The 26,688-nt window shown below is 41.6% G+C and overlaps 1 protein-coding gene across 5 annotated transcripts in view; it reads right to left on the reverse strand.

Moving 5' to 3' along the window:
* The window catches only part of RUNX1 (RUNX family transcription factor 1), a 249,714-nt gene that overhangs the window by 222,804 nt on the left and 222 nt on the right, over positions 1–26,688 (reverse strand). For 3 of the 5 annotated variants that reach the window (XM_006126006.4, XM_075911479.1, XM_075911467.1), the window contains exons 2-3: positions 19,563–19,726; positions 3,723–3,839 (exon numbers count right to left, since the gene is read on the reverse strand). In XM_006126006.4, the coding sequence (XP_006126068.3) occupies positions 3,723–3,839; positions 19,563–19,726 (281 nt within the window). Of the gene's footprint in view, positions 1–3,722; positions 3,840–4,016; positions 4,185–19,562; positions 19,727–26,688 lie in introns of those variants that run through there. The other 2 variants (XM_075911486.1, XM_014575022.3) reach the window with 2 other exon arrangements.

The following is a 26,688-nucleotide window of genomic DNA, read 5'->3' on the forward strand; positions in this document are numbered from 1 at the left end:
ACCAGAGAAGCTATTGAATGAGTCATAACCAGGGGACATGCATAATCTGGACACGGATAAAGAATTTTTGATTAGACAGACTCTTGTGACTCAAGGAACAAACTACTGATTTCCTGGATCCAGCTACAGGACAAGTCAGAGCCATGGACTTCAATGAGTAAAGATATGCATATGCATAAGTGTTTTCAGGATCTGAGTCTTAACTTCAAATTATTTAGAAAAAGGAAGACATATTTTTGTACATTACTTGGCACAAAAGAGTCCCAAATCTGGGCACTATTATAATATAAATTATAAGAAATAAGACAGCAGCAAGTCATGTACTTTTCTAAGAAAATGTAACTCCCTACTGGAGTTAATTTTTATTTTATAAAAAAGTAAAAAAAAAAAAATAGACAAAAACTGCACTTACCCACACAAGCTTTAAGTGCCTTAATTAAAAATAAAATAGCCAAAATCAGAATCAACCTCTTCCATGTATGGAAATAACTAGCCAGACCTCACAACAAAGGGAAGATGAGGAGCAATCACCTACACTTCTAAAATATTACACTCCATGCTACATGCATCTACCTAAAAACTCCTGCAACACGACTTGCAGTTCACATTTTCATAACAGCCAAAAATATTAGGCTAAATTAGGGAATAATAACATTTTTGTTTTAAATTCCAAGAATGCAAGGAAACAGCTTCAAATCCCTATTTCTTATTTTATACATTTTTAACCACAAGAAATTCCAAGGGAATTTGTTTTCATGTTCTCCATGCTCGCAAATTATCATTGCTGCAACCTCATTGATACAACCTGCCTAGGATTGTATCAATGGACCATACTAGGGGGGTCACACTGGAGGTACAAATCAGACTCAAAGTACAACTAAGAGCCTTGGTGATACAATCCCATATTCGACAGAATGACGGGCTGACTGCTTACGGCTGGCTGCAATTTAGCAAGATTCTTAGGAGGACTCTTCCCTTGTACTTCTGCCATCCATGCGAAAGTTATATGGAAATCGTGCTAATTAAAAGTAGTCCTGACAAACATTTTAATGAGTTCAGCATGAATGATGCTCCAGCAGAGGTTTCAATACAATCTTCATTTATTTACCTAGTGGCACAAGGGAGGACCTGGTGTGGTGCGATAGAAAAAGGGCCATATCCTTTGTGGTGTACCACATTAAATTAATATGTCAGGCTTTCTAAGTCTGTCACTATTCACAGCCGATGGAACAATTGTTTTGCTTCCCCACACTCCTCTTTTTTCCCCCCAATTTTCACATAGTATCATGCTAAAAAAGAGTTATGGATTTCCTTCTGAGAGAACTGCATGGACTGATAAAGTAAATTCATGGCAGAAAACAACTTGTTATGTTCCCCTTTACCTCATAATTTCACTTAAGAGAGAAAGTGCAATAAATTTTGGCGGGGGAAAAAAAGCCATTTTGGACATTTCTAATGACCAGTCTGTGTAAACACTATTGAGAAATACGGGTGAGAACAATTCGCCCAAGGAATGATTATTTTTCTTGCTCCGAGCTCCTAAGCAGCACTTTTGTTAAGTATTTTGAAATTGTCTGAAGTTCATTTATGAAGTGGAAGAAGAAGGAAAAAGAAAGCATGTAGAAAACTCTCAAAGGCTTTTATGTTTAAATGCTTTATTCTTTGGTGATTATGAAACATTCACTTTCTAACTCAACAGAAGAACTGTTGCCCAAAGTTTCCTAACATACAGTTGGTGGGCTAGATTTTGATCTCACTGACTCTGGTATATACCCTGAGGCCAGAATCTGACCCAAGGAAGCCATGCAATGTCTATGACAATGGGCTCCTAGAGGCTCTGACAATATCAATAATGAATAATATAGGTGGCACTCTTGACATGCAGACAATAAGTTAGAGCTAAATTCTCTGCTAGTGTAAATTCACACAGCTCCACTGACTGTAATGAAGCTTCAGCCTTTCATCCGGGGAGGATTTGGCCCTTGGACTTTAGCATTTTATTAGCTTCCCCAACCCTACTTAAATACGGTGCCTCAGTGCAAGTCCTATTGGCTTTAGAACTGCTACAGGCTGGCTGTGCATTAGTACTTCAAGCACATCCCCCCAGGGTTCCTTCTTTATTACCTTATCAAAGAACAAAATTTCCTCAATAAGTCTTCCTGTACTGCAGATAAACTAGCAAATAAACATTTGGGTGAGTTAAAAGAAAAAAAAAGCTGCACAGGAAGATCCTTCTTGTTATTCTACCAATAGTGCTTCCTTTGCTTGTAAGCAGCCCAAAGGAAATGCTGGTTAAGAAGGAGCCAAAGGAGCAGTTAGCAGCATCTTGCTAGAGCTCCAGTATCTCTGTTAGAAGATGCTATAAGAACTTTTGGCTCGTACAGCTCATCAAGATTGAAACTCTTCTGATGCCTGTAAAAATGTACCAAAAGCCTTTCATTTGCAGGGTGAAAAGAAAGAGGTAATGAGCATTTTTTCTATACATTCACCCTATTTTCAGACCAAAGGGGCCCCGAACTGCAACAGCAGCAGGGTGCTCGCATTGTAGCTTGTTGTGACCAGGCAGCTGACAAGCCTTCCGCATTCCACAGCTTGCTTATTAATATGAATAACTAATGACTCATGCTGACACTACCGAGGCTGGGAAACATTCTGTCACTAAAGAGTTATAAAACGTTATTCTCCCACAGCATCACCGCCAAATCGATGAGTGATCTGTGTGCAGTTTTGCACTCATTTCAAACTGAATATTCATGTCCCTACACACATGGCTTGAAACAGTCAGAAAACTGATGTTTAGGGGAAAAAGGTTGCTGATACCAGGCTATTAAGGGGGCTATAGCTGCAAGAATGCAAAGACATTTCTCACACTACTCCACTTGCTTACTAATATGAACAACTAATGATTCAAGCATCTGATCTACCGAGATCTATGAGCTTATTAGACCAGGCTTGTGAAACTTCTTTGTCACTGCCTGGAAAAGCCAGACTTCTCTGGATGTTGCAGTTTAGTTCCCACTCCCCTCCTTAAAGGACGTGGTGTGCCTGCAGCCAATAATTTATTATCATCAGAGAGTAACAAGGCATCAAAAGGAAAACAAGTGACAAGTGACAAGGCATCAAAACTAAATGTTTTGATCCTCCTCTTCGCCTGGGCTATGTGAGTTGCAACTATTTTTAAGCAAGTTTCTGAGCTTTTCTTACTTGCTTCCAGTGAGCATGCTTCTTCCTTTCCCCAGACTGACAAAGTAGCAAAAAATGAGACAGCATCACGCTCTGCTGGCTGTACCTATGAGCTTGCTTTTCATTCAGTACTGAGCTTGTGTTAAATGGTGATGTGTGTAGCTTACTGTTGGCTGTTATTTTTAATGGCTGTAGCTCAAGAGCAATGATTCTGCCAAAAGAATCAAAAAGGCTGGTGCTACTGCTATTGTATCTTGTATAACTCATATGAATAATATAAAATACTTGGATTTACAAAAGGAAAATTTGTGACTACTTGAATAGTTTAAGTGAATTTTCATCATATCTCTCCAGGATTGACACATATTAAGCTAATAAACCAATAACCTCAGACATTAGCTTCCATAAGATTTTTTTCAAAGAAAACAGAAGTGGAAAACTATATAGTATACGGGCTTCTTAAAATTTGCAAAAACCATGCATTTTCTTAAGCATGGGACAGTCCAAAGAATATTTAAACAGCATTGAATAGCACTTACCTCTCATGAAGCACTGCTGGTAAGAAGGAAATGACTCAAATACGCTGTTTGAAGCCATACTTTCCTCTTTAAAACTTACTTTCTCTTTAAGGTGGGGGGATATATGATTTCTTTCACCTTGGGAAGTGAAAAATTAAGAATATTCATTGTTATAACCCTGCTCCTGGCCATCTCTCTCTATTTCATCTTAATTCCTTTGAAGCAACATAAACAAGATAATAAGGTTCTTTTTCTAAAACAAACACTGAAATCGTTAAAAAAATAGCGGATCAGTTGTGGTTTGATGATGCTTACCACTCTACGAAACTCTGTGGTTTGCAGTCAAAATGATTTGCCCTGTCTGCTGACCAATATCCCGGACCCGCTCTTGTGTGACTGCCTCTGTACCCAACTTGTGGTTCTGTGGTTGTTTATGAGGCCCAAAGAAGTGTTTCACACAACCAAAATTACAAATTTAACTGTTCCCCTTTCCACAACCTGTCTCAATTGGTCTTTGCTGGTCACATGATTTGAGTGATGTCGACTTCAAAAAAAACACACTAAAACTTTCTAAGCAATGCCCTACCCACTCCACCTGCCCTCCCCTAGGCTGAGAAGAGAAACAGAATACATTTTGCAGAGGGAGGAAAAAAAAGTGACTCACAGCCCCTCATTCTACAAATGATCTTGCTGATTTAGTACAACTCTGCTTGTTTTGTTGTTTGTGGTTTTTGGAACTAGCGATTATTTTGATAGAGATTTCTTTGCTGCTTATTCAATAGTAATTCAAACCCTGGTATTAGTTGGCTGCTAAAGGAGGATGCATATGTCATCATTTAAAACCCTAGGAATTAGCTGTAGGAAAAGTCCACTAGCTACTGAAGAAGAGTATCAAGGAGTAAAAATCTGCACTGAAAAAATTAAAAGAATTTAAGAATTTCAACCTATAGAACTCATAACAAAGAGCTTGAAGAAAGCCAGTCTGTATAATCTGGCAACAAAGAGATTGTAAGTTACTTCCAAATCTTGCACCAAAATCCTATAAGGGCAAATCCTTTCCCATGCTAAACTCCAATCGTTTTCAGAAGGAGTTTTACCTGAGTGAAAAGTGAGTAGAGTCTCATCAGTATTTAGGATAATGTGAAAAAGAGATTGATCAAAGAACACAATATTCTAAATTTCTCTCTAAAACAGTGGAGCTTCTTTACAAACATAACTCATTGAATGTTCGTTTGACTCTACTTACAGAGGAAAAAAAGCTACTTATTCCAGAGCAATATAATGACTGTTATGCCAGCTATTGTCTCCTTTCTCCCCTCTTCTGAATACTGGACAGCTACCTTTTTCACACTTCAGTGCTAATCAATATGATACCTCACACCTGTACAAGAAGCCTGGCACTTTACAGGTTTTTTTAAACCATTAAACATTTGCCAAGGAACCAGTGACAATAGAAGAAATGAACCAATGCAGGCAGCATATCAAAAAGAGTATCGTCCCCCCCACATTATGTGACTAATACATTTAAAAGTGTAGCTTGAAGAAAAAGCAATACACATTTGCTATGTTGTTACTATTTGTAATGAAGTACATGCAAGAGACCCTGATTCGGGGTATGAACCCATTGAACTGGATTCTGCACAAGCGCACAGGAGCACACAGTCTCTCTCAGGAAGAGTTCATAATCTAAGACCACAGTGCTGCAGTTGAACTCATGACATGGACCCTAAAATTACAGAGAGCCCCTCGGACTTGTATGGGGCTCCTCATAGAAGGATTCACCCATCTGAAATGTATCTCCAGTGGATGCTAACAAACAACACTTTTAATACTTCTGGATTCTGTTTCAAGTGTGAAAATAAAATCTCTTTCCCTCATTGTCTCTGGCCTTTCTATTTGGCTAACATTGACTTATCTTTTGTCTTTCTAGAGCAGCAGCAATTTATATAGTGCTGTCGGCTTATTTCCTTGCTTGTGGTTGAGTGCGACTGATGACGTAAGTGCTCAATACAGAGCTAGGAAGAGCATAAAGTTGGTAATTGCCAGCTCTGAACCAGCAGAGGGAGCTCAGATGGGTTCTACACAAATATTGGGATTGGGATGTGGATACTAGGTATTTTTCCCCCCATAATCCTTTACACAAAAAGGCTGGGCACATATTTAGAGTCTAAGTTACCTGATAATAGAGCTAGATGAATAATGCAAAAGTATTTCATTTTTCTAATAGTCAATGATGCTGGAACATTTTTTTACAATGGGGGTGCTGAAAGCCATTGAAGCAATCTGTAAAGTGAATCTTGTCTATGATGGAAACCACTTCAAGTCTGGAAGCTCTGCTGCAGCCCTAACACTCCAAATTCCAGCACCTATGCACATTTTTTAAGACAAATTCACTCTCATATTTCCAATATTTCCTCCTGGTTTGTGTTCCTTTTCCATGAACATTCATGCAAATAGGTTTTATTATAGGAAAGCACATTGGAAAATGAGGTTTACACTTACACATTTGAGCATTGACGCCAAAAACCCAAATTCCAAATTCAGTTTCTACAAACCTTTTCTCCAGAAATCTGGTTGAGAGAACTAAACTCAGGTAATTAGAGAAAAGAAACAGTATCATGGGGCTTATTCAGCCAATCATATTAAGCAACACACCAACGAATTTCGACAAGAGAGGCATAAAATATGTTTTAAATTATTATTTTAATAAGGAAGGCAAGAAAGCCACAATCTGTTCACAGGCATTCCAGGAGAATGCATGCATCAAGGCAAAATTTGTTGAATAAGTTATGTGTTATGACGTATTAGCTCAGTTCTATTTGATAAGGTCATTTGAAAATAGAATGTGCGTTTCTTCGAGGAAGAGATACAAATATTTCTAGTGAAACTGTGGAGGCAATGTATGGAAACTGCTGGAGGATTGGTGAGGTCAGTGCTCAGGCCAACTTACTTTTATAGAAGCGGGAAAACTCAATCTTGTCCACCATGCATAAGACTCTTGCTTCCATTTCACCACTTAAGGCCAGATCTATACTAGGGAAGAAAGTCAATTTAAGACACACAGCTCCAGCTACAAGAATAGTATAGCTGGACTTGATGTACCTTAAGATGAATTTCTGCAGCATCCTCATTGCAGAAGGTTGATGGAAGAAACTCTCCCATCAACTTCCCTTACTCGTCGCAATCCCATGGAGTACTGGGGGTCAACAGGGGCACTGTCAGCAATCAATTTAGTGGATCCTTTAGGACCCACTAAATCAAACCCCAGAAGATCGATCTCCAGAGTGTTAATCTCTTGGTAAGTATAAACAAGGCCTAAAAGAACCTTCCATCAGGAGCCCTAGTATCTCAATGCTATAAAATGCAGCAATGATTACAGTCTTAGGCTGTGTCTACATTGGCAAGATTTTGGGCAAAAGCAGCTGCTTTTGCACAAAATCTTGCTGCCAGTCTACACTGGCTGCGAGTATTTGCGCAAGAACACTGACGTTATAATATACAAAATCAGTGGTTCTTGCGCAAATACTCTGACGCTCCCGCTCAGGGATAAGCCCTCTTGCGCAAGTATTCTTGCGCAAGAGGGCCAGTGTAGACAGCAACGTTAATTTCTTGCGCAAGAAAGCCCGATGGCTAAAATGGCCATCGGAGCTTTCTTGCGCAAGAGAGCATCTACACTGGCAGGGATGCATTTGCGCAAAAGCAAATCTTTTGCACAAAGGCACATGCCAGCATAGATGCTCTCTTGCGCAAATACTTTTACTGGAAAAACGTTTTCATTAAAAGTATTTGCGCAAAATCATGTCAGTGTAGACACAGCCTTAAGGTATAACTAAAGCTACTTTTTATTTCTCTTGTTCTAATAATCACACAGATCAGAAAACTCCCGAGACTGTGACAGATGCCCAGGCAGCTAGATACTCAGACAGCCATAGCATATGTTATAATGGTCAGCAGGGCTGTGGGCACCACACTAGGGACAAAATGCCATTGGATGCTGAATGTGAGCTATGTTAATGCCTTCACCACAGCCATTTGCCATGCCATTCGTAGCATAACTGTACTATGTGGGAAGCAGCAACTGGGCTTGTTTTATCACCTCAGAATGACTGCAGATGATGCAAGAGGAAAAACACAGTATTTCAACATGTGTCCTGCCGTTGCTGTTTCTGCTCTGCTGCAAAACACAACATCTGAAAATGCTTTGCTCACCTCCATGCAGTCTGATGTTAGGGAAAGGGATCACAGAACACCATGCTGGATTCCAAATGTGAATGTTGTCATTCTAAACTTAAGATGAAGAATTAACTACTATGTTTCTAGGCAGGTTTTTATTATGCCAATTAAGGAAGCTCCCCATTAATACTAACAAAGATGGATCAAACCTGGCAATTCTTAGCAGCAATACTGAATGTGTAGAGGTATCATTTTGTCATGGTGTTCCGTGAATCATAATGGAAAGTTATAGTTATAGTTATAGTTATAGTTATAGTTATGTATGTCATCACTCATTGCCAGGTTATCTGGCTAATTCATTTCACACAACCTCAATTTCTGCCCCAAAGGGTTTATCAATATGATACTGTGGGCATTTATTCCTAATTAAAATTGGTCTCTGCTTCATTTTTTATATCTGGACACCAGCTCTTCTAAACGAAGTTCCTCATAACAATCATATGACTATTATCTGAAGTTCTTTACTTTCTAATAACAGCTTTATAACATTTAGGGAATATCATAACTAATTCTGGAAAGTGACACATCGTGAAGCAAATTACCAACTGGTCACATGACACCATGAAAGAGCAAATTAATGTGCCAGAAGTCATTTGTTTAATTTGGTATATGGTGTATTGGTCAGGGGTCAAAGGTCTAGTGATCTTATATAATTTATTTCCCACAGTTGACTGAGGAACATGACCCCTTTAACTAGAGTCATTAGCTGGAACATGACCCCAAGTAAATAGGTCTTGACATTGTACTGAATGTGCTGAAATCTGACTCTAGATTAAAGGGGAACCAGTCCTCTTCAAACTCCCGTGGGGTTTCCAAATTTTGCAAAAGAAAAGAAGTCAGAGGATGAAACTAAGAAATTAGATTTTTAAAGGCAAATTCTTTTTGCTTTGAGAATTTCCTTCAAAGGTTAAATTAGGAACATGACTCCTCATTAGATTAACTATGTGAATATGTGAAAATGCCCCCATCAATGGCATTTCTTTTTCTTAGGATACATCTACACAAGAATAAAAACCCTCAGATGTCCCAGGTCAGTTAATTCAGGCTTGCAGGGCCCCGGAGACCTACACAGCAATTTGAAGCTGAAGTCCTGTAAGAGCTAGCCCTGTTTTTTTATCCCAGTGTAGATGCACCCTTTGAGTGTTAAAACAATTAGTTTCCTTGAAGAGGTAGCAACCAATGGCAAATCATCACCCAGCTGCAATAAGCCACAGGCTGCTGGGATACCCAGGCAGAATGATTGAGGGATTACACTGATCCATGTCAGGAGGAGTCTCAAGGTCAGGTTTACATTGTGAATTTTGACAAAACAATGCAGGGGGGCCCATATTCTCTCCATCTGCCCTACAAGTGACTAGCTGTACACAACAGTGACACTTGGCTCTCAGTTTTTACCTTCCTTTCAATTTAGAATCACTATAATCCGAGGTGGGGAAACTTTTTTGGGTCAGGGGCTGCTGATCTACAGAAAAATCAGTTCAGGGCTGTACACAAGTGGGAAGCAACCCCTCCTCCCCCCGGCCAACCCTCACTGAGATGGTCCCTGACTGAGGAGGAGAAAAACCCTTCCCACATTCTCCTTGTACCTCAGAGCCTGGGGGGTGAGGGGCAGGTCAGTAGATTTTGTCTGCTCCAGACCCGTGGAGGGCCGTTGCGGGCTCCTGGGAGTTCTGAGCCTTGGGGGCTAAATCCAGCCCCTGGGCCTTAGGTTCCCCAACCCTGTTATAATTCCTTGAGGTCTTACAAACACACACCATATATCTAATGCAGTAGCACTTACTGGGCCCTTGTGTATAGACTCCATCGGGGTGGGGACACTTTTTATGGTCAGGGGCTGCTGACCCACAAAAAAATCAGATGGGGCCCCTCACTGACAAAGCTTCCAAAGAACAAAACCAAAACAAACAAAAACCCTCACTGACTTGACCTGGCTCCAAGCAAGCAAGCAAACCTCACTGACATGGTTCCCATCGAGCCTCAGGGCTTCTCTTACTCTCTAGATATGACCCTGGTTTACTTGAATTCAGCCTGCGGGGTGATCTGGCGCTAAGGCTCCATTCCTGTGGGGCCGGAGCTACTGAAGCTTAGAAACTTGCCATGGAGCCAGAGTGCCAGCACCTGCTTACCCCACTGTGGAGGGAAGCCCCAAGCTTTGCTGTGGGATGGATCCTAATAAGCCAGAGGCTGCGCCAGCCTGCGAGCCATATGTAAGGGGACTGTTACCCCTTACTAAAACTCTGTGGGAGTTTTTTGGTTTATCAGCTTCAGAAGGGGAAGGGTTCATGAGACTGACAGACTCCAAAGACAATGGAAAGCAGTCAACACTCCAGCTCAGCCTGATTGACAGGTTGTAAGTGGGGATTGTTCTGGCTCTCTCTGAGCAAACAGGGAGCTGAAAGAGCAGAACAAGCTGTGTGCAGAAGAGGTCCTGCAAAAGACAGAGAGCCGAAAAGAGCAGTGCAAGCTGTATGAAGAAGTCCTGCAAAAGGAACAGAGAGCTGAGACACTGCTAAGAGGAGTGCAAGCTGTGCTGAGGGGCAGTTTTTGCAGCAGCAGAGTCAGGCATACACAAATCAAGGAGAGCAGACCCTGTGTTGAGCAGCAGACTGGCTGGGCTCAGAGAGCAAAAAGGAACAGAGAAGCAACACAAGGAGCTGGAACTGGCCAAGCAGCACAGCCTGCAGCTGGATGTGGTGACCACCTGGGACCAGCAAAGTGTGGGGAAAGGCTCTGGACTGGGAGAGGGGTCTGGCCACTTCGAGCTTGAGACTGTGTGGTCACTACCAGAGCCAGCATGTCCAGCCTGTAGCCCCCCTGCAGCATATCCAGGGCCTCTAAGAAAGAGACTGTGGACTGTCCTTATACTCTGCAGGCTGCTGTTTTGATGTCCCTGTGCTACAGAGCAGAGCTGTGTGTTCTCATTTAACCATTCTCATTTTTTTCTTATTCTTTTCTCTTTAATCCGTTGTTGTTTAATAAATTGTATTTGCTTTGAACCTTATGAAGTGGTCACTGGGCCAAGAAGGCCTGCAGTGTAAAGAGAACACCTCGGAGTGGGGACACCCTAACTCCTGCCCCTAGTGACTACAAGGTCAGGGATTAAGCCCCAGGAAACCTGGGCCCAGCCTTGTTGGGGTTTCAAGGGCTCTGCTACTCAGGAGAGTGGAGGGGGAGCCCTCAGGATCAGGGAGCCGTGGGGTAAAGGAAGTGGGAGCAGGGATTCAGATCCTTTTGCTGGTTTATTTCACCGGGGTGTATAGAAGCCAGGGAAGTTCCCCACAATAGCGGGACCATTCCCCCGCTTACACATAGGTCCCCCACTCCTCATCTGCATATTAGACATATCCTGTTGCTTCAGTCAAAAGTAAGGTCCCATGCTCTGAGATGTGGGGTACTTGATGTGCTAACTAGTCACGAGCAACCCTCAGTAAGCTTTGGCTCAACATACATACAAGTATAAAAAATTTGGGGAAGGTTTCAGCCCTAGCTGACTGAATAACCACCTCAAAAAGGTCATTAGCAGTGAGCAGAGAGCCTCTAGAGAATGGTCAACAAAGGAAACTACACCATGGTGGTTAGAACATGTAGGACTAAAGCGAGAATTGCTAAAAATCAAGCTGAATTAGCTCTTTGCCAAGGAAATTAAGACAAACAAGAGGGCTTTTTTTGTGTTATATAACTAAAAAGAGAATAAGGAAGGGTGAGGTTTGGCTGCTATGTGGTACGGATGAGATTATATGTAATCCAGATATAGCCCCAAACTAAATAAGTATTATACCTCAGTTTTCGCTAAGGATGATCATATGGACCATGTGCATGAAGGCAGTATAGAAACGAGTGATAGAAATGGCAATTACAGACATGTTATTAGACTAACCTCAGCATTTTGCAAGTCTTTAGACCAAATTGTGAAGGAAAAACTAATTGAATCCAGAGAGGTAAATGGTAAAGTGGATGTAGGGAAGCCCCATGGGCTTACCAAAGACAGGTCAGTCAGATGAACCTGATTTCTGTTTTTGAGAAAATAACTAACCTTTTAGATAGAAGAAATGCAGTGGGTCTAATAGATGTGGACTTCAATAAAGCATAAGACAGAATCACATGGTACCTGGGAAATTATTAGCTACATTAGGGAAGACGGGGATCAGTACAAAAACTGCAAGATGGAGAGGGAACTTGATACTGGAGAAAGGCAACGGGTTGTGCTAAAAAGTGAATTATCAGACTGGAGAGCGGTCACTCATAGAGTTCTGCAAGGATTTGTCTTGGGACTAATAGTATTCAATATTTTTATTAGTAACCCTGGCACTAAAAGGAGGCATCCGCTAACAAAATTTGCTGATAATACAAAGGTATGAGCCACTATCAAGAGAAAGAAGGATTGGAATATCATACAGGAAAAGGATGACCTTGAAGCCTGGAGTGGGATGAAATTCAATAAGTACGAAGTGCAAAGTCATGCCTTTAAGGTCTAATAATAAGTATTACTTCTACAAGCTGGGGAGTCATCAGTTGGGAGTGACAGAGGAGACCTGAGTGTGTGGGGCTGTCCCAGGATGATTATGAGCCAGCAATGTGATGCATCTCTGAAAAAAGTCAAACGTGATTGTAGGACATACCAGGTAAGGCATTTTCAGTTGCATTAGAAAAAGATACGTCTTTGTAAGACCATATTTGGAACACTGTACAATTATGATCACCCATGTTCAAGAAAGATGAATTTAAACTGGAACAGGTGCAGAGGAGAGCATGTTGAGGGGAATAGCAGGCCTGTTTTATGAGAGGACACTGGAAGGGCTTGGCTTGTTTAGCCTAGCAAAAAGAAGTCTGGGAGGGGATGTGACTGCTCTCTATAAATACATCAGGGGGTAAATAACAGAGAAGGTGAAGAGCTATTTAAGTTAACAGGCAGTGTCAGCACAAGAACAAGTGGATAGAAACTGGCCACGAACAAGTTCAGGCTAGAAATTACATGAAGGTTTGTAACCATCAGAGGGGTGAGGTTCTGGAACAGTCTCCGCACAGGAGATGTTAGAACAAGCTCAGGACTTAATTTGTTTGAAGAGAGAGCTGGACCAATGGCAGAGCTAGGAAAAGAAAACAGGATGGACTCGGACTTTTGGGTAGGCAATGATGGTGGGGCGGGAGCAAAGAGGATGGGGGACAAGAAGGGTGGGAGTTCCACCTACCCTTACCACCTGTAGTCAGCACTTACTGCTCAAATGCTCACCAGAAGATGAGGATGCCCAGGGCACATAGGCTGCAGAAGCACCATTGGGCAGAAGGGAGCTCTGCTGGGCTTTGAGCTTTACCCACCCTTCCCAACCTCAGCTTGAAGTCTACCACCTGGCTGGTCATGTCTCTCTCTTTCTGACATCACACACTGCAGCCTCAATCTGGAGTCCCAGTGCTAGCTCCGTCCACCCTGCCCTCCCCCCCCATGAGGCACACTCCCCGCCTGGCAGGACTCTCCTTCTCCCAGCCTGTGGATCCAGGCAGCTCCAGCCCGTAGTTGAGCAGGTGCTATATGGCTCCACCCCTGAGCAGGACAAGTTTATGAATGTAATTGTGTGAGATGGTAGCTTATGATGGTAAAGGACAGGACTCAGCATCTCTGGGGTTCACTTCTGGTTTACATCTTACGTGGAATTTCTCAAATGTGGCCACCAAAGGCTTTTCTTGTGGCCACAGCCTCTTGGGTAATGATAAGGTGGGGTGGGGAAGCAAACCAGCAGCCCTTCTCATGGGGTTGCCAGCAGAGGTCGCTCCCTACCCCCCATACTGGAGCCATAATCACTGTAGGAGCAGGTGACAAGTGAGTTCCCCACCTTCTTAGGTGAAGTGAGGCTTGGGCTATGAGCTTCAGTCCTAGGGTGGTGGGCAGCAGTCTCTGGCCATGTTGCCACCGGGCTTCGGGTTCTGTCACCAGGCTCCCCCTTCAACATCACTCATGCCTCCCCGCTCCTTCCTCTAGCCCCCACTTGTGCAATAGGACTGATGGCGCCTCCGATTCAGCCTCCACCAGGCTAACCCCTACTGACTCCTCACCTACTTTCCCATCCAGGACTTAATTTGTCCCCTAACTTGCCAGTGATGAATAAGTCTGCTGTGAGATATAATAGTAATAAATATTAATTTTCACAGTAGCTAGCCTTATGAGCTAGCGTGTCGTCAACAACAACCAATATAAGAAAAACATGCAAAGTACCTTCTTTGTGTTTTTATTCTGTTTAGGTCCAGTAAAGAATAGGGGCAATTTTAAATTCTTATATAAATGACAATGATTTGGACAGATATATGTGTGGATTTATTTGTTTTTTTCCTATTTAAACCAGCAAGAGTTGGTGGTTGCACTTTGAGGCCACCAAAATTTTTGTTGTGAGAACCCCTTAAAAGAACATGTTTCTGGTTTTCAGCCAGACACCTGCAGGGTTGAGGAAGTGATTATTTCTCTGACCCACCCAACAATGCATTCTGGAGCTTTGGGGGAGGGGAGGAATTTGGGAGGGAAGCACCTTCCTCTGAAGTATTAGGGATGCCATACTTGGAAATGAAACACTGAATGGAGTGGACCAGGGCTCTGGGGTGTCTCTGAGTAGCCTCCTCCTCAGGTGCTTGGCTGGCTGGTTCCTGTTTATATGCTCAGGGTCTCACTCAGGTGTGTGTGTGTGTGGGGGGGAGACCTATGACCCATGGGCCAGGACTCCCCTTGATCCAGCTATGAGGCTTGGAGCTTCCCCCCTCAGCAGTCAGGAGCCAGTGCTGACACTCCTGCCATGCAGGGGGAACTCTGAGTCTCGCAGGCTGGATGCTGGGTGGAGGACGTGGCTCTGCACTGGGACAGCAGCGCGGGAAGCTCTGTCCATTGCTGTTGCTTGCAGGTTCCACCCCTTTTATTGGCCAATGGGAGCAACAAGAAGCCAGAGCTGGCCAGCATGGTGACACCTGAGCCCCCCCAGGAGCTACACTACAAAGTTGCCCTATTCCCTGCCCCTTCCCATCTAGACCCCACCCTCACCACCTCAGTCCGCCTCTGCCTGCTCCCTCTCATCAAAGTCCCCACCCCCATCACACTCCTGCATCTTACCTCCTACCTGGAGGTACCCTGCACTGTCACTCTCAACCTGCTCCTGCACCCTACCTTCCACCTCGACCCTGTTCTCTTACCTCCAGCCCGCTTTCTGGAAGCCCCCTCCTACATAAGAACATAAGAATGGCCATACTGGGTAACACCAAAGATCCATCTAGCCCAGTGTCCTGTCTTCCAACAGCAGCCAATGCCAGATGCCCCAGAGGGAATGAACAGAACAGAGAATCTTCAGGTGATCCTTCTCCTGTCATCCATTTCCAGTCTCTGACAAACAGAGGTTATGGGCATCATTGTTACCCATCCTGGCTAATAGCCATGATGGACCTGTCTTCCATGAATGCATCAATTTTTTTAACCCTGTTAAAGTCTTGGTCTCTCAACATCCTCTTTCAAGGAGTTCCACAGGTTGACTGTACTATGCTGCACACTGAACCCTTTATTTTTTGCCCAACCCCAGAGCCTGAGGGGAGGCAACAAAATCTATTAGCTTCAGCTCCTTTCTTCCCCCGGCTCCCAGCCCCTGACACACACTTCCCCCCAACTGGTACAGCAGATTCCTAAGAATACGTAGAACCACAAATAGTGATTTTGCAAATCGCAAGGATTTTCTATACATAGTGTTAGAAAAAAATCTCTGGAATAGCTTCAGTCAGATTTGGCATTCCTACGCTATCCCAAAGACTTCTAGTTTTCTTTGATTTCAAGAGGACTGTTCTCATGAATAAAATTAAGCAAGTGTAATTGTTCGTTAGTAAAATATCTTACTCCAAAAGTTGTCCCATTAAAATAATTCTTCTGAATCACATCTATATGGCTGTGTCTAGACTACACAGTTCTTCTGGAAAAAGATATGCAAATTGCAAACCGCAATTTGTGTAGCTTTTTCTACTTCTTTTTTCAGAAGAGGCTTTTCTGACATTTGGCCCATCTGCATTGAGCCAAATGTGTGTGTGCGGGGAGAGGGGAGTGTGTGTCAGGGGCTGGGCCCCTTTTTCCTCGTAAAATGAGGTTTACAGGGATGCCCAAAAAAATGCCTCTGCTCTTCCGAAAAAAATTTCAGAAGAGTAGATGCGTTCCTTGGACACGGCAGCGTTTTTCCAGGATACCTCCAGTATTCTGAATAAACTCTGCAGTCTTGACATACCCCATGTGTTTGCAGGATTGAGGCCTACATTATTTTGTATTGTGGTTTAATGGATATTGAAAATTATAAATATATATGTAATTTTTTTAGCTTTGGCTTGAGACAGAAGGACTTCTCCACAAAACATTACAGAGAAAGAAAGAGAGAGAAGGGAGAAAGAGAATTTGTGTTCCTATGTTCTAGAACTGGTGGAAAACACAGAGTTTTCATGAGAAATAATTTTCATTCCAAAGGTTTTGGAAAGGAAAGGCTTTCGTTTCATTTGAAATTTTTAAATTTTTCTGGTACTGGAGTTTTCATTTATTCCCTCATATCTCTTAATTCCCATTTCCTGCTTTTTCTTTTTTTCCCATTTTGATACTGAAAAAGGATGAAAACGAGGAGATGTGAAAAAACGCATTTTTTTCTTTTTTGGGGTAAGTGAGAAACAGAAAATTTCCCCCCCAAAAAAGATAAAAAAAAAATCAGTTAAAATATGTTGACCACTTCCAATGGGTACCTCTATGTTTATACATAAACCACCTTATCCCCCAAATTTTCTCCAACCTTTAACATATAGCAGGCTATTAGTAGAGTGAAGTTTATAACTCACAGGTCATTTTGGTATTACATTTTATCGAACAAATGACATTTCCTAATTATCATAATTATTTGCTTTTGTGTTTTGAATACCTTTTAAAGGCATAATTTTCAATATTTAAAGTTCCCTCCATTTCTTATCAATAAACATAAAAATAACTAACCAACAGTTGTTTAATAAAAATGAAAAGAAAATAACCATCCACATTATTAATTAATATAGTAAAAAACCTCCAAATGAGATCTCCACTACACATTCAGACAGCACTGCTCAGCAGTTACATTTCATAGGAGATGATAATAGGTACAATCTTATTGTTGCCTATCAGGCAGAAATGCTTGCAACAGTTAAGAGCTATCTCCATCATTGTGAGACATACATTTAGTACAATAGTGATGTACCCATAAGTGCTGAAATAGGACTGGGAAAGAACGTTGCTAGCTCCCAGCAGCCATAGATTGGGGTCCTGGCCAGATAAAAAATTAATTCCATAAATTAATTTCTTAATCCATAAGAAACCAGATAAAATAGTGATGGTCAACTTAAAATTATCTAAATATAAAGTGGTTTGAAGTTGTATTATATTATTTTGATTGTGGTAGCGCCTACACTCCCAAACTATGGAGACAGACTGACTGTGCACACATAATGAAAAGACAATCACTGATCCACAGAACTCACAAAGACAAGCTGCATATAAAGGTTGGGGGAAAAAACATAAAAATGGATTTTTCAGGGTAAAATTTTCAAATATACCGAGTGAATTTCATTGGGAATTGAGCATCTAGCTCTCATAGGTGCCTTTCAGAATTTCACACGGTAATTGGCCTTCTACCTAGCCATTGTTCAATGGCAAACTTCATGTAGGCACTCTCGTAGAAATGGGTGTTGATGTCCCACTATTGTGGGGAACTTTCCTGGCTTCTATACTACCCCGGTAAAATGGACCAGTGAAAGGATCTAAGTCCCCACTCCCACTTCTTTTACCCAAAGGCCTCCCTGACCCTGAGGGCTCCCCTTCCACCCTCCTGAGTAGCAGAGTCCTTGAACTCCCAACAAGGCTGGGCCCAGGTTTTCTGGGGCTTACTCCCGACCTTGTAGTCACTCACAGGAGGGGCTAGGGTGTCCCCACTCCAGGGTGCTCTCTTCACACTGGATGCTTTCTTGACCCACTGATCATTACATACAGTTCAAAGCAAATACAATTTATTAAACAGCAACAGATTAAAAAGAAAAGAATAAGGAAAAAATGAGAGAGGTTAAAAGAGAATACATAGCCCTGCTGTGTAGCACAGGGATGACACAAACAGGAGTTTGCAGAGTGTAAGGACAGTTCACCGTCTGTTCCTTATGGGTCCCAGGGCTCTTTCTCAGGCCCTGGCTGTGCTGCAGGGAGCAGGTGGGGGGTGAGGGCTGCAGGTTGGACACGCTTGCTCTGGCAGTGACCACACGATTTCAGGCTCTAGGTGGCAGTTACAATCCCTTTCCAAGTCTGGCCTGCAGGGCCTCTTGGCTGGTGGTGTCTGCCTGCTGAGCCTCTCCCCCTACTTTGCTGGTCCCAGCTGCTCACCACACCCAGCTGCTTTGCTAGCCTCCAGCTCCTTGCATTGCTTCTCTGACCCCTTTGGCTTTCGGGTCACTGCAGGTCTGCTTCTCACCACAGGGTCTGCGCTCCTTGGGCTGCCCCTCAGCATACTTGCATTCTTGGGCTGTGTGTGTCTGGCTCTGACACTGCAGGTCTGTCTCTCAACACAGCTTGCTCTTCTTGCTGCTTTTCTTAGCGCTCTCTCTGTTTCTCAGAGAGACCCAGAAAATCCCAGCTCACAGGGAGGATGGGACCTGGCCTCCTAATTTCCTCATTGGCCTGTCCAACCTGTCAATCAGGCTGAGCTGGAGTGTTGGCCTCTTTCCATTGTCCCTGGGGTCTGTCAGTCTCAGGGCCCTGATTTATCATGGACCCTTCCCCTTTTGGTACTGGGAGCTGGCCAACCAAAAATTCCCACTGAGTTTTAGTAAGGGGCTAACTATCCCCTTACATCGAGGAGGGATTCAGAGAGAGAAAAGGAAGGTCATGAGGTCAAAAGGAAAAGCACTTCATCTGTACTTTGCAGACTCCAAATCAGAGTGGACCCTAAATACATTGACATTCATTGACTGATATTATTGGGCCTAATCCAGCCCTCACTTTAAAGTCATAATCTTTCCACTGACTTCTAAAGGGTGTTGGATCAGGCCCATTGTTAGCACTAACTGATGGAGGGTATTCTATGCACAGTCAGCACTGAAAGTTCCAAGATGGTTGTGGGAGAAGTTGGGAAGCAGGGGACTGTAGCTAACATTATCAATATAGTAGGGTGTGGTTGCCATGATAGAGAGACAAGAGCAGGCACGGAGGGAAGGGAAAAGTTCTGAAGGGTCTTGAAGCTGAGGACATGAAACTTAAGCTTGGTGCAGCAGAAAGTGGGAAACCAGGGGGAGAAGAATCAAATAGGACTGAGTAATGGCCAAAGAAGAGAGTCTTAGCAGCTGTGTTTCACATAGAGTAGAGTGGGGCTGACTGTCAGGGAGGAAGTTGAGTGATATCCCAGACCTTCATGAAAAAATGTACTTGATATTACATAAATGAACCTTTATTGCTAAATAAAGCCGAAGAATGCTGTCTTCCAAGCAGACTTAAGATAAAAGAGTGTGTCAGTGCTTATTTGTCTGGAACCAGTGCAAAAAGTTATTATCGCAGCTCTTTTAAAGAAAGGGTTAAGGTCATGACTGCATTGCTGGAGACAAAAGGAAAGAATGGTTAAAGGGATCATTTACCTTGTTTTCCAAGCTGGATTTGCCTGCTTTTTCTTCCATGTGCACTCCTCATGGCATTGCCTATGTTTGCTCCTTTTCCACAAAGTGAAACACTCAAGAGAGTTAATTGCAGGTTTCGAGATGTGTTAAATCGAAGCGGATGGCAGCTGTTAACTGGGTGCATCCTGCAAGAAAAGGTTTGAGTTTCCTTTGTAGTCAAATACATAATAATTTACTATTCCATCTGGTACTAACTTTTTGTTGCCCTTCAGTAAGGGCTCTGGCAGAGAAAATAATGCCCCTTCATTTTGTTTACAACAAATGCTAGTATAGCTAGGATAGTATCATTATCTGTATTTCTTCAGCACTTCACCTGTACTTTGCAGATTCCAAATCAGAGTGGACCCTAAATACATTGACATCCATTAACTGATATTATTGGGCATAATCCAGCCCTCACTTTAAAGTCATAATCCTTCCACTGACTTCTAAAAGGTGTTGGATCAGTCCCATTGTTAGTTGTCAGAAACTCTAAGCAGAATGAGATTTCTAAAACCTACAGTCCTCTCTATCCAAAATACTCACCATGTAAATCTGTGAAGTAGATTAGTTGATTTAGAAAAGAACAGTGTTTAGGTAGGTGGCACAGTGCTATAGTGGTTGCTAACCTTGCTTTACATGCAGAAGTTTAAGATCCCATCCATCCCCAATGTAGTCCGCAGCTCCTTATCTGGTTTTCCAGATGCTATAGCGATTTGCACTGCCATAAATTGATGTAATAATTTATTTCCTTTCCTTCCCTGTGGTGCACACACAGAGTGCAGTTTGCCTTACATTATTCAGCATAGTACTTGGCAGTACGATGAAGTACATGGAATAGTTAATTATGAGAGTTTCCCTTCACATAAAGACAATAACATGAAAAGGTTGATTTTTGTATCCACGCAGACTGAACACTGTGTGTTTGGTATAGCTTTGGAAAAAATATTACAGCTCTCTCTTACACCCAAATTATTATTAACTTCTTAATCAATCATATATTATACAGTATGATGTCTTGGGTTTTCTTATTGAAAATAAGTTAACATTAATGCAATTAACAAAACTACAGGTTCATGCACAACAGAGATCATAGTGCATTCAGAGTTCTCTCTTGCTTATATGGAAATAATGTTTTAATTATAAAGTTTTTTACAGACTTGAAGGCCAAGAATTTCCGAAGTGACTAGTGATTTGGGGTGTTCATTTTAGGCCACAACAAAAAGGCCTGATTTTCAGAAGGCTGATGTTCAGCACTTTCTGAGATAGGTCCCTTTGAGGTGGCTCGAGGTAGGTACGCAAAGACTGATGAGTTCAAAACCAGTATCTGCTCTTGAAAATTTTGACTATGGAGTATGTGCAGCTATCTAATTCCTGAGTGGTCTTATAACTATTGACAGAGAAGATGATGACTGCTTGGTGTCACTCAATGCATGGACAATGGGCAATAGCTTTAAAAATAAATCACAACAGTAGAACTCTCTCATATCCCACCATAGTTTTTACTATTACTGTTTCTATGCTGAAAGCATTGCCATTTTCAATATAGAAAAAAAAAGTTAACATTGCAGATGAGCAGTGGAAGTTGAGACAGTACTTTGAGAATCTCCCCTTGCCTAAAGGGTACCAATGGTCCTTAACCTGCAAGAACCTAATTGTAGAATTCAGTATAGGAGTAACATCCAGAATGCAAAACCAGAGGAGCAAGAATCACAGTTCATAAGAATCTGGGTGGCTCGACCTAATGGGATTACTTCATACTACCGAAAGTGATCCCTTCACATTAGAACAGAAGAGTACCACCGCAGTGTGGAGATGTTTGTTCTATTGATATATAATATGCTGTACACACTCATACTGAGAATAAAAAGAGGGCTTCATTCTTAGGTTGCCATCTGTATGAGGGTTAGTAAATGCACTAAAAGAAATAAACCCTTTCCTCCACTCCCATTATTATGATAAATTCATTTCTTGACCATACATTATATTTTCTATCATTTGAGTTTCATGTCTTGGGATTTCTTGTTGAAAACAATTTACCCCAATATAAGTAGCAAAACCACTGGTCCATGTATGGGCAGTGAGGACAGTACATTTGCAGTGCTGCCTTGTTTGTATAAGCCTCCTACATTGCACATTCAACTGTGAAGTGCAGCTCAAAGATTCTTTCTCTGTAGAAAATCCCATCATGACTGTCCTCAAATGAAGTCACTTGTGAAATCCCTGGATTTCCTTCTGGATCTTAGTCACATAGCACAACAGTGTCTAGAATAATGCCTTTCTAAGTGTGGTCTGCAGACCACATAAACAGAATGCCAAGGAAAGGAAGTTTGTGACAGGAGCTCCTCTACAAGGAGATCTGTATAAACTGCCACTCCAGAAGACCAAAGGCCCAGAACAAGAGAGTGGAAGGAATCCAAAAGACTTCAATAGTCACTGAATTGGACATGTGGGTTTTAAATATACACTTTGAAATCAAATTAGTTTTGTCCTTTAGAGCCATTAGTAGTGTTTTTGCTTAAAGCTGGCTTTGCAGAGTTGGTACTACTGTACTTCTTGGGGAAAACATTTTGACACTGCAGCCTGATACCATTGTTTTGAAAGTTAAATACTTGTGGATCAAGGTTAATAGCAACAAGCCCTTCATTCTGCGGTCATCTTTTTAAAAAGCCACTTTACACTGTCAGTTTATATAGGGCTGCAAACGCCTCCTTCAATAAAAACATAATAGGGAAACATGAGGACAAAGTCATCCTTGGTGAGACTCCAGTGAATCCAATCATCTTTCATTGGGGATGAATTTGGCTCATTTTCTTTCCTTTTACAAATATGAAATGGACTTGTCTAAATGCTTGATTTCACTTCCTTTTATCTGATGCTTTAGAAGTGGATAATTATCAGTCCGAATCATACGCGTTATTTCCTATTGTGCCACCCCAGAGCAATATACGAGAAAAGAATAAGAAATAGCATAATTAAACTCTTGGAAGAAATTCTTTATCTCATTGAAGTCACTGGAAAGTTTCTATTGACTACAAAAGGCACCCTCTGGATATTGCAGGTTTGGTATTTTTATAAATGAGTTTCCCCTTTTTGCTATGAGAACATACTACCTCCACGCCCTCACAAAAAGATTTGCTGTGAAGTCCACCCTGTGTGTTGTCATGAGCCCCAACACAGAGTTTTGCTTTTGCTATCTGATATATTAACTACTGCTCTAGCCCATAAATGTTCAATAATTATGACAAGTTCGTCCAAACATGGTCCCCATTGCTGTTGTTCAGGGCCAGGCGGTTGCCATTACCACCTAAACTCTAGTTGATGGAGTCACTCCAGAAATCCAGATGCACGTGAAATTAACACACTAGAAGTTAAATGTTGTACCTGAAGTGACAAGATGCTCTTAAGAGGAGACCATGACAGATTAAGTGTCTGTCAATAATAGAATGTAAAAAAATGTTAAGAAAGACATTCACAATTATATAAGCCCCGCAGCTTTTAAAGAAGGTTGAACTGGTCACAGTACATTTCAAAGCGTGGTTACTAAGGCCAGCACAAAAAAGGAGATAGCCTTGGGGTGACAAGATGCACAAACCGAACAGTAAGTCAGGAACTGAAATTGTTCAGACACAGCAGTAAATACAGCCCTTCATGAATTTGGGCACAGACCATGGCAAATACTACATGTGTGAGTCTAGACTGGCAAGCTGTCTACACTGGCTGCTTGAATTTGCGCAAGAGCACTGACTTTGTAATGTACAAAATCAGTGCCTCTTGCACAAATACTTTCACGCTCCCACTCGGGAAAATGCCCTCTTGCGCAAGAGGGCCAGTGTAAACAGGGAAGAACTGTTTTGCGCAAAAAAGCCCCGATGGCTAAAATGGCGATCGGGGCTTTCTTGCACAAAACATCATCTAGACTGGCCACGGATGCTTTTGCGCAAAAGCACTTTTTGTGCAAAAGCATCCGTGTCAATCTAGACGTGCTTTTGCGAAAATACTTTTAATGGAAAAACTTTTCCATTAAAAGTATTTCCGCAAAATCATGACAGTCTAGACGCAGCCCATGGATATAAGGGAGAGAAAGGAATTACACCTGAAAGGCATAATTGGACTGGAAGAGGTAAAGACGGGGAAAACCAAGAAGAATGTGTCTCAGAGGATGTCTACACAGCAGGACTAAAGCCAAAATAAGCTACACAACTTGCGCTACGACAATTGCATAGCTCAAGTCGAAATAGCTTATTTTGGCTTTTGGCGCTGTCTACACAGCAGGAAGTCCGAGGTAGAGCACTCTTCCTCCAACTTCCCTGACTCCTTGTAAAATGCAGGTTACAGAAGTCGGAGTAAGAAGTCCTCCAGTTTGACATTCTTTTGACATTATGTCAAAATAACTGCTTGTACAGTAGACATGGACGTTGTTATTTAGGAATAATGTCAGTTATCTTGAAATAACACTGCTGTGTAGTCATAGCCTCAGACAAACTGGAGTACTGAAGAGGTCACAGGAGAAAGGCAGGGAGCCCTCTGGTAAAGTGACAGTTTTGTACTTCTACAATTAAACCAAGATCCACTACTGCTCATTTATTATTTGTATTATCGTAGAGTATAGGGGTGCTATCCCAGACCACAGCCCTATTGTGCTAAGCACTGTACAAACACACGGTATGCAAGAATCCCCCTCTTAAAGAGCCACAATCTAAATAGACAAGACAGACAAGAAATTATTTCAATTTTACAAATGGGAAACGGAGGCAGAAAGGTTAAGTGATTTGCCTAAAGTCTCACAGGAGTCTGGAACCAAACCCCTAAACCCTGAGACACGATTTATTGTCTTAACCACAAGTCCACTTCATGTCTGTTTTTCATAGCTTCAGTCTTGCCGAGTAAAGGACTAGATATGTGAGAAGGACTTTTTTGTCTGTTTTAAGCTTATTTTTCTTTTTTTCTTGTTTTTAATTAGACCACTTGAGTCTTAAATTGTGTTGCTGTAACGTCACTCGAGTAAATCTATGAAAGGGCCGACAGCCTTCTGACCTCTACTAAAAGGTACTCAGGGATAAAACAGTATATATCCTGGAAGACTGGCCTGAGGCAATCATGTAAGAATTGCCACTGAGATACTGGCTCAGTCAGTACAGTAGCTAGTAAGCCAAGAGGAGTGGCTAGATAGTTATGACTCAGTATGAGAGACTGGAAAATAGCCATGAAATTGTCTAAGTTGAGGAATATGTGAATAACACTCACTTTGGTCTAATCCTGCAAGTAAAAGACAATCCCCATTTACTTTTTTTTAAATAATTGTCTGGTTTAAATTAGATGCAGATCAGACTCATTATGAAAATGTCTGTTAAGGTAATATTTTACTTTGCTCACCAGATCCATATGTCCAGTGTGGGAATGCAGGTGTGGTTTATGTAACTATGCTGTTGCACTCACACCAGATTGGAGAAGCTTTGTTTTAACTCTTTAGGGCACATATGCAAATAGCAATTATATCTAGGATACATTCCATTTCCCCTTCTTTCATTTGTAGGAATAAGGAAGAAAATAGCCTTGTAGAGTTAAATTATGGCTGTTAAGCATGCTTAGCTGGATGCAAGGGGTGGTATGGAGTGAGCTAGGAAGCATCCTGCATCAAAGACCAATTATCCCTCTCATTTACAGAGATGGTGGTAGCAGTGGCAGTAGTGATGTTGGAAAACTAATTTAATAATACCATTTAAAGCATGCAATTTACTCTGCCCCCCCTCATAGCCAGTGAAGTCTGTTAGCTGCCACCAGTGGGAGAAGGAGTTATAGTTGTGTAAGAATGTAGGTGAAGTTGTAGGAAGCAAAGGTCATCCTCCATTTTGGAAGACATAGCTCTAGACTGCAGTCAACATCCAGCTCTGACTATTGTTCTGTTGATAGTGTTGCAAACCCTGTTCCATTCAGAGATCATGAGTCAGGCCCCCAAAATGCATGAGAGCATCTTTAAAATAAATTTGAAGTTCTTTTAATTTGATTGATTAATTTAGCTTATGTTCAGGATTTTGAGCTTTAAGATTACACTGGAACATGTTTTCAATTTTTTTCTGCAGTCATAGGTGCTAGAAACTTCCTTTTGGAGCTAATTTTAAATAAAAGACTGAGATTCTCATATCATCATTTGTCTTCAGGATTTGGGGCTTTCTGAAAAACACCAAGACTCACAAAAAGGTTATGACCATTGGCCATGCTGCATTAGTTATGTAATGCTTATATAAAAAATAATTTAAGTATTAACAATATTCTCTGTGCCATAATAAAGAGATGACCTACATGTGGGGTCAAAAGGGCTAAGGACTTTGCCTACTACTCTCCCTCTTTTTAGGAAGTTACTGCCAAGGGTTAGCAATTCAGAAGTAGTCTGTATAATCAAATTAGCCTTTCTTTCTGTTTTCTGCCCTTCCCATGCAACACAATGTGGTGCAATTTGATTATACCTACATTTGGACACAAAACAATCGTACTATCACATTTTTGCCACAGCATTTCAGCCATTTTACTGAAAGCTTTTCTCTCCCACTCAATGTTTTTTGGAGATTCAGATGAAGAGAAGTTTTGCATTAATGATTTCTATGAAGCCAAGCACAGACAATAGTTTACAAAGGGCAAACATTTTGCTAGTGTTTGTGTGTCCAAGTCAAATGCAAATAGCAGCATATCAGCAGATCTGTTGATATGACATACAATGAATGAGGGTCAAAAAGCTAAATTTACATGGTCTGATAATATTTTCATGCTATTTTCTTCTATTTTCAGCACACAACATGGAAAAGAGTATTTTCTTTTCTTTTTTCAGGAAATAATATCTCAAGAGTTGCCTTAAAAATGCTGCGCTTGTTAAAAAAGACATTCTTCCGTGCAGTGCAAACCAAAAGTAGCAATAATGTCATGTTCTATAAACAGCTTTTCTATTGTAGCCAAATAGTCAAAAAGATTTGCATGCTTTTACAAGGAATATTAGCACATAACGTATGAAGTAATGCCTACATATCTCACACACACACACACACACACATGCAAAGGGCATACTAGCTGTCACTTCTATTGCTCCTCTTCTCTTGGTATTGACTCAACTCCC

Source organism: Pelodiscus sinensis, chromosome 1 (assembly GCF_049634645.1).
Source record: "Pelodiscus sinensis isolate JC-2024 chromosome 1, ASM4963464v1, whole genome shotgun sequence".
NCBI classification, from domain to species: Eukaryota; Metazoa; Chordata; order Testudines; family Trionychidae; genus Pelodiscus; species Pelodiscus sinensis.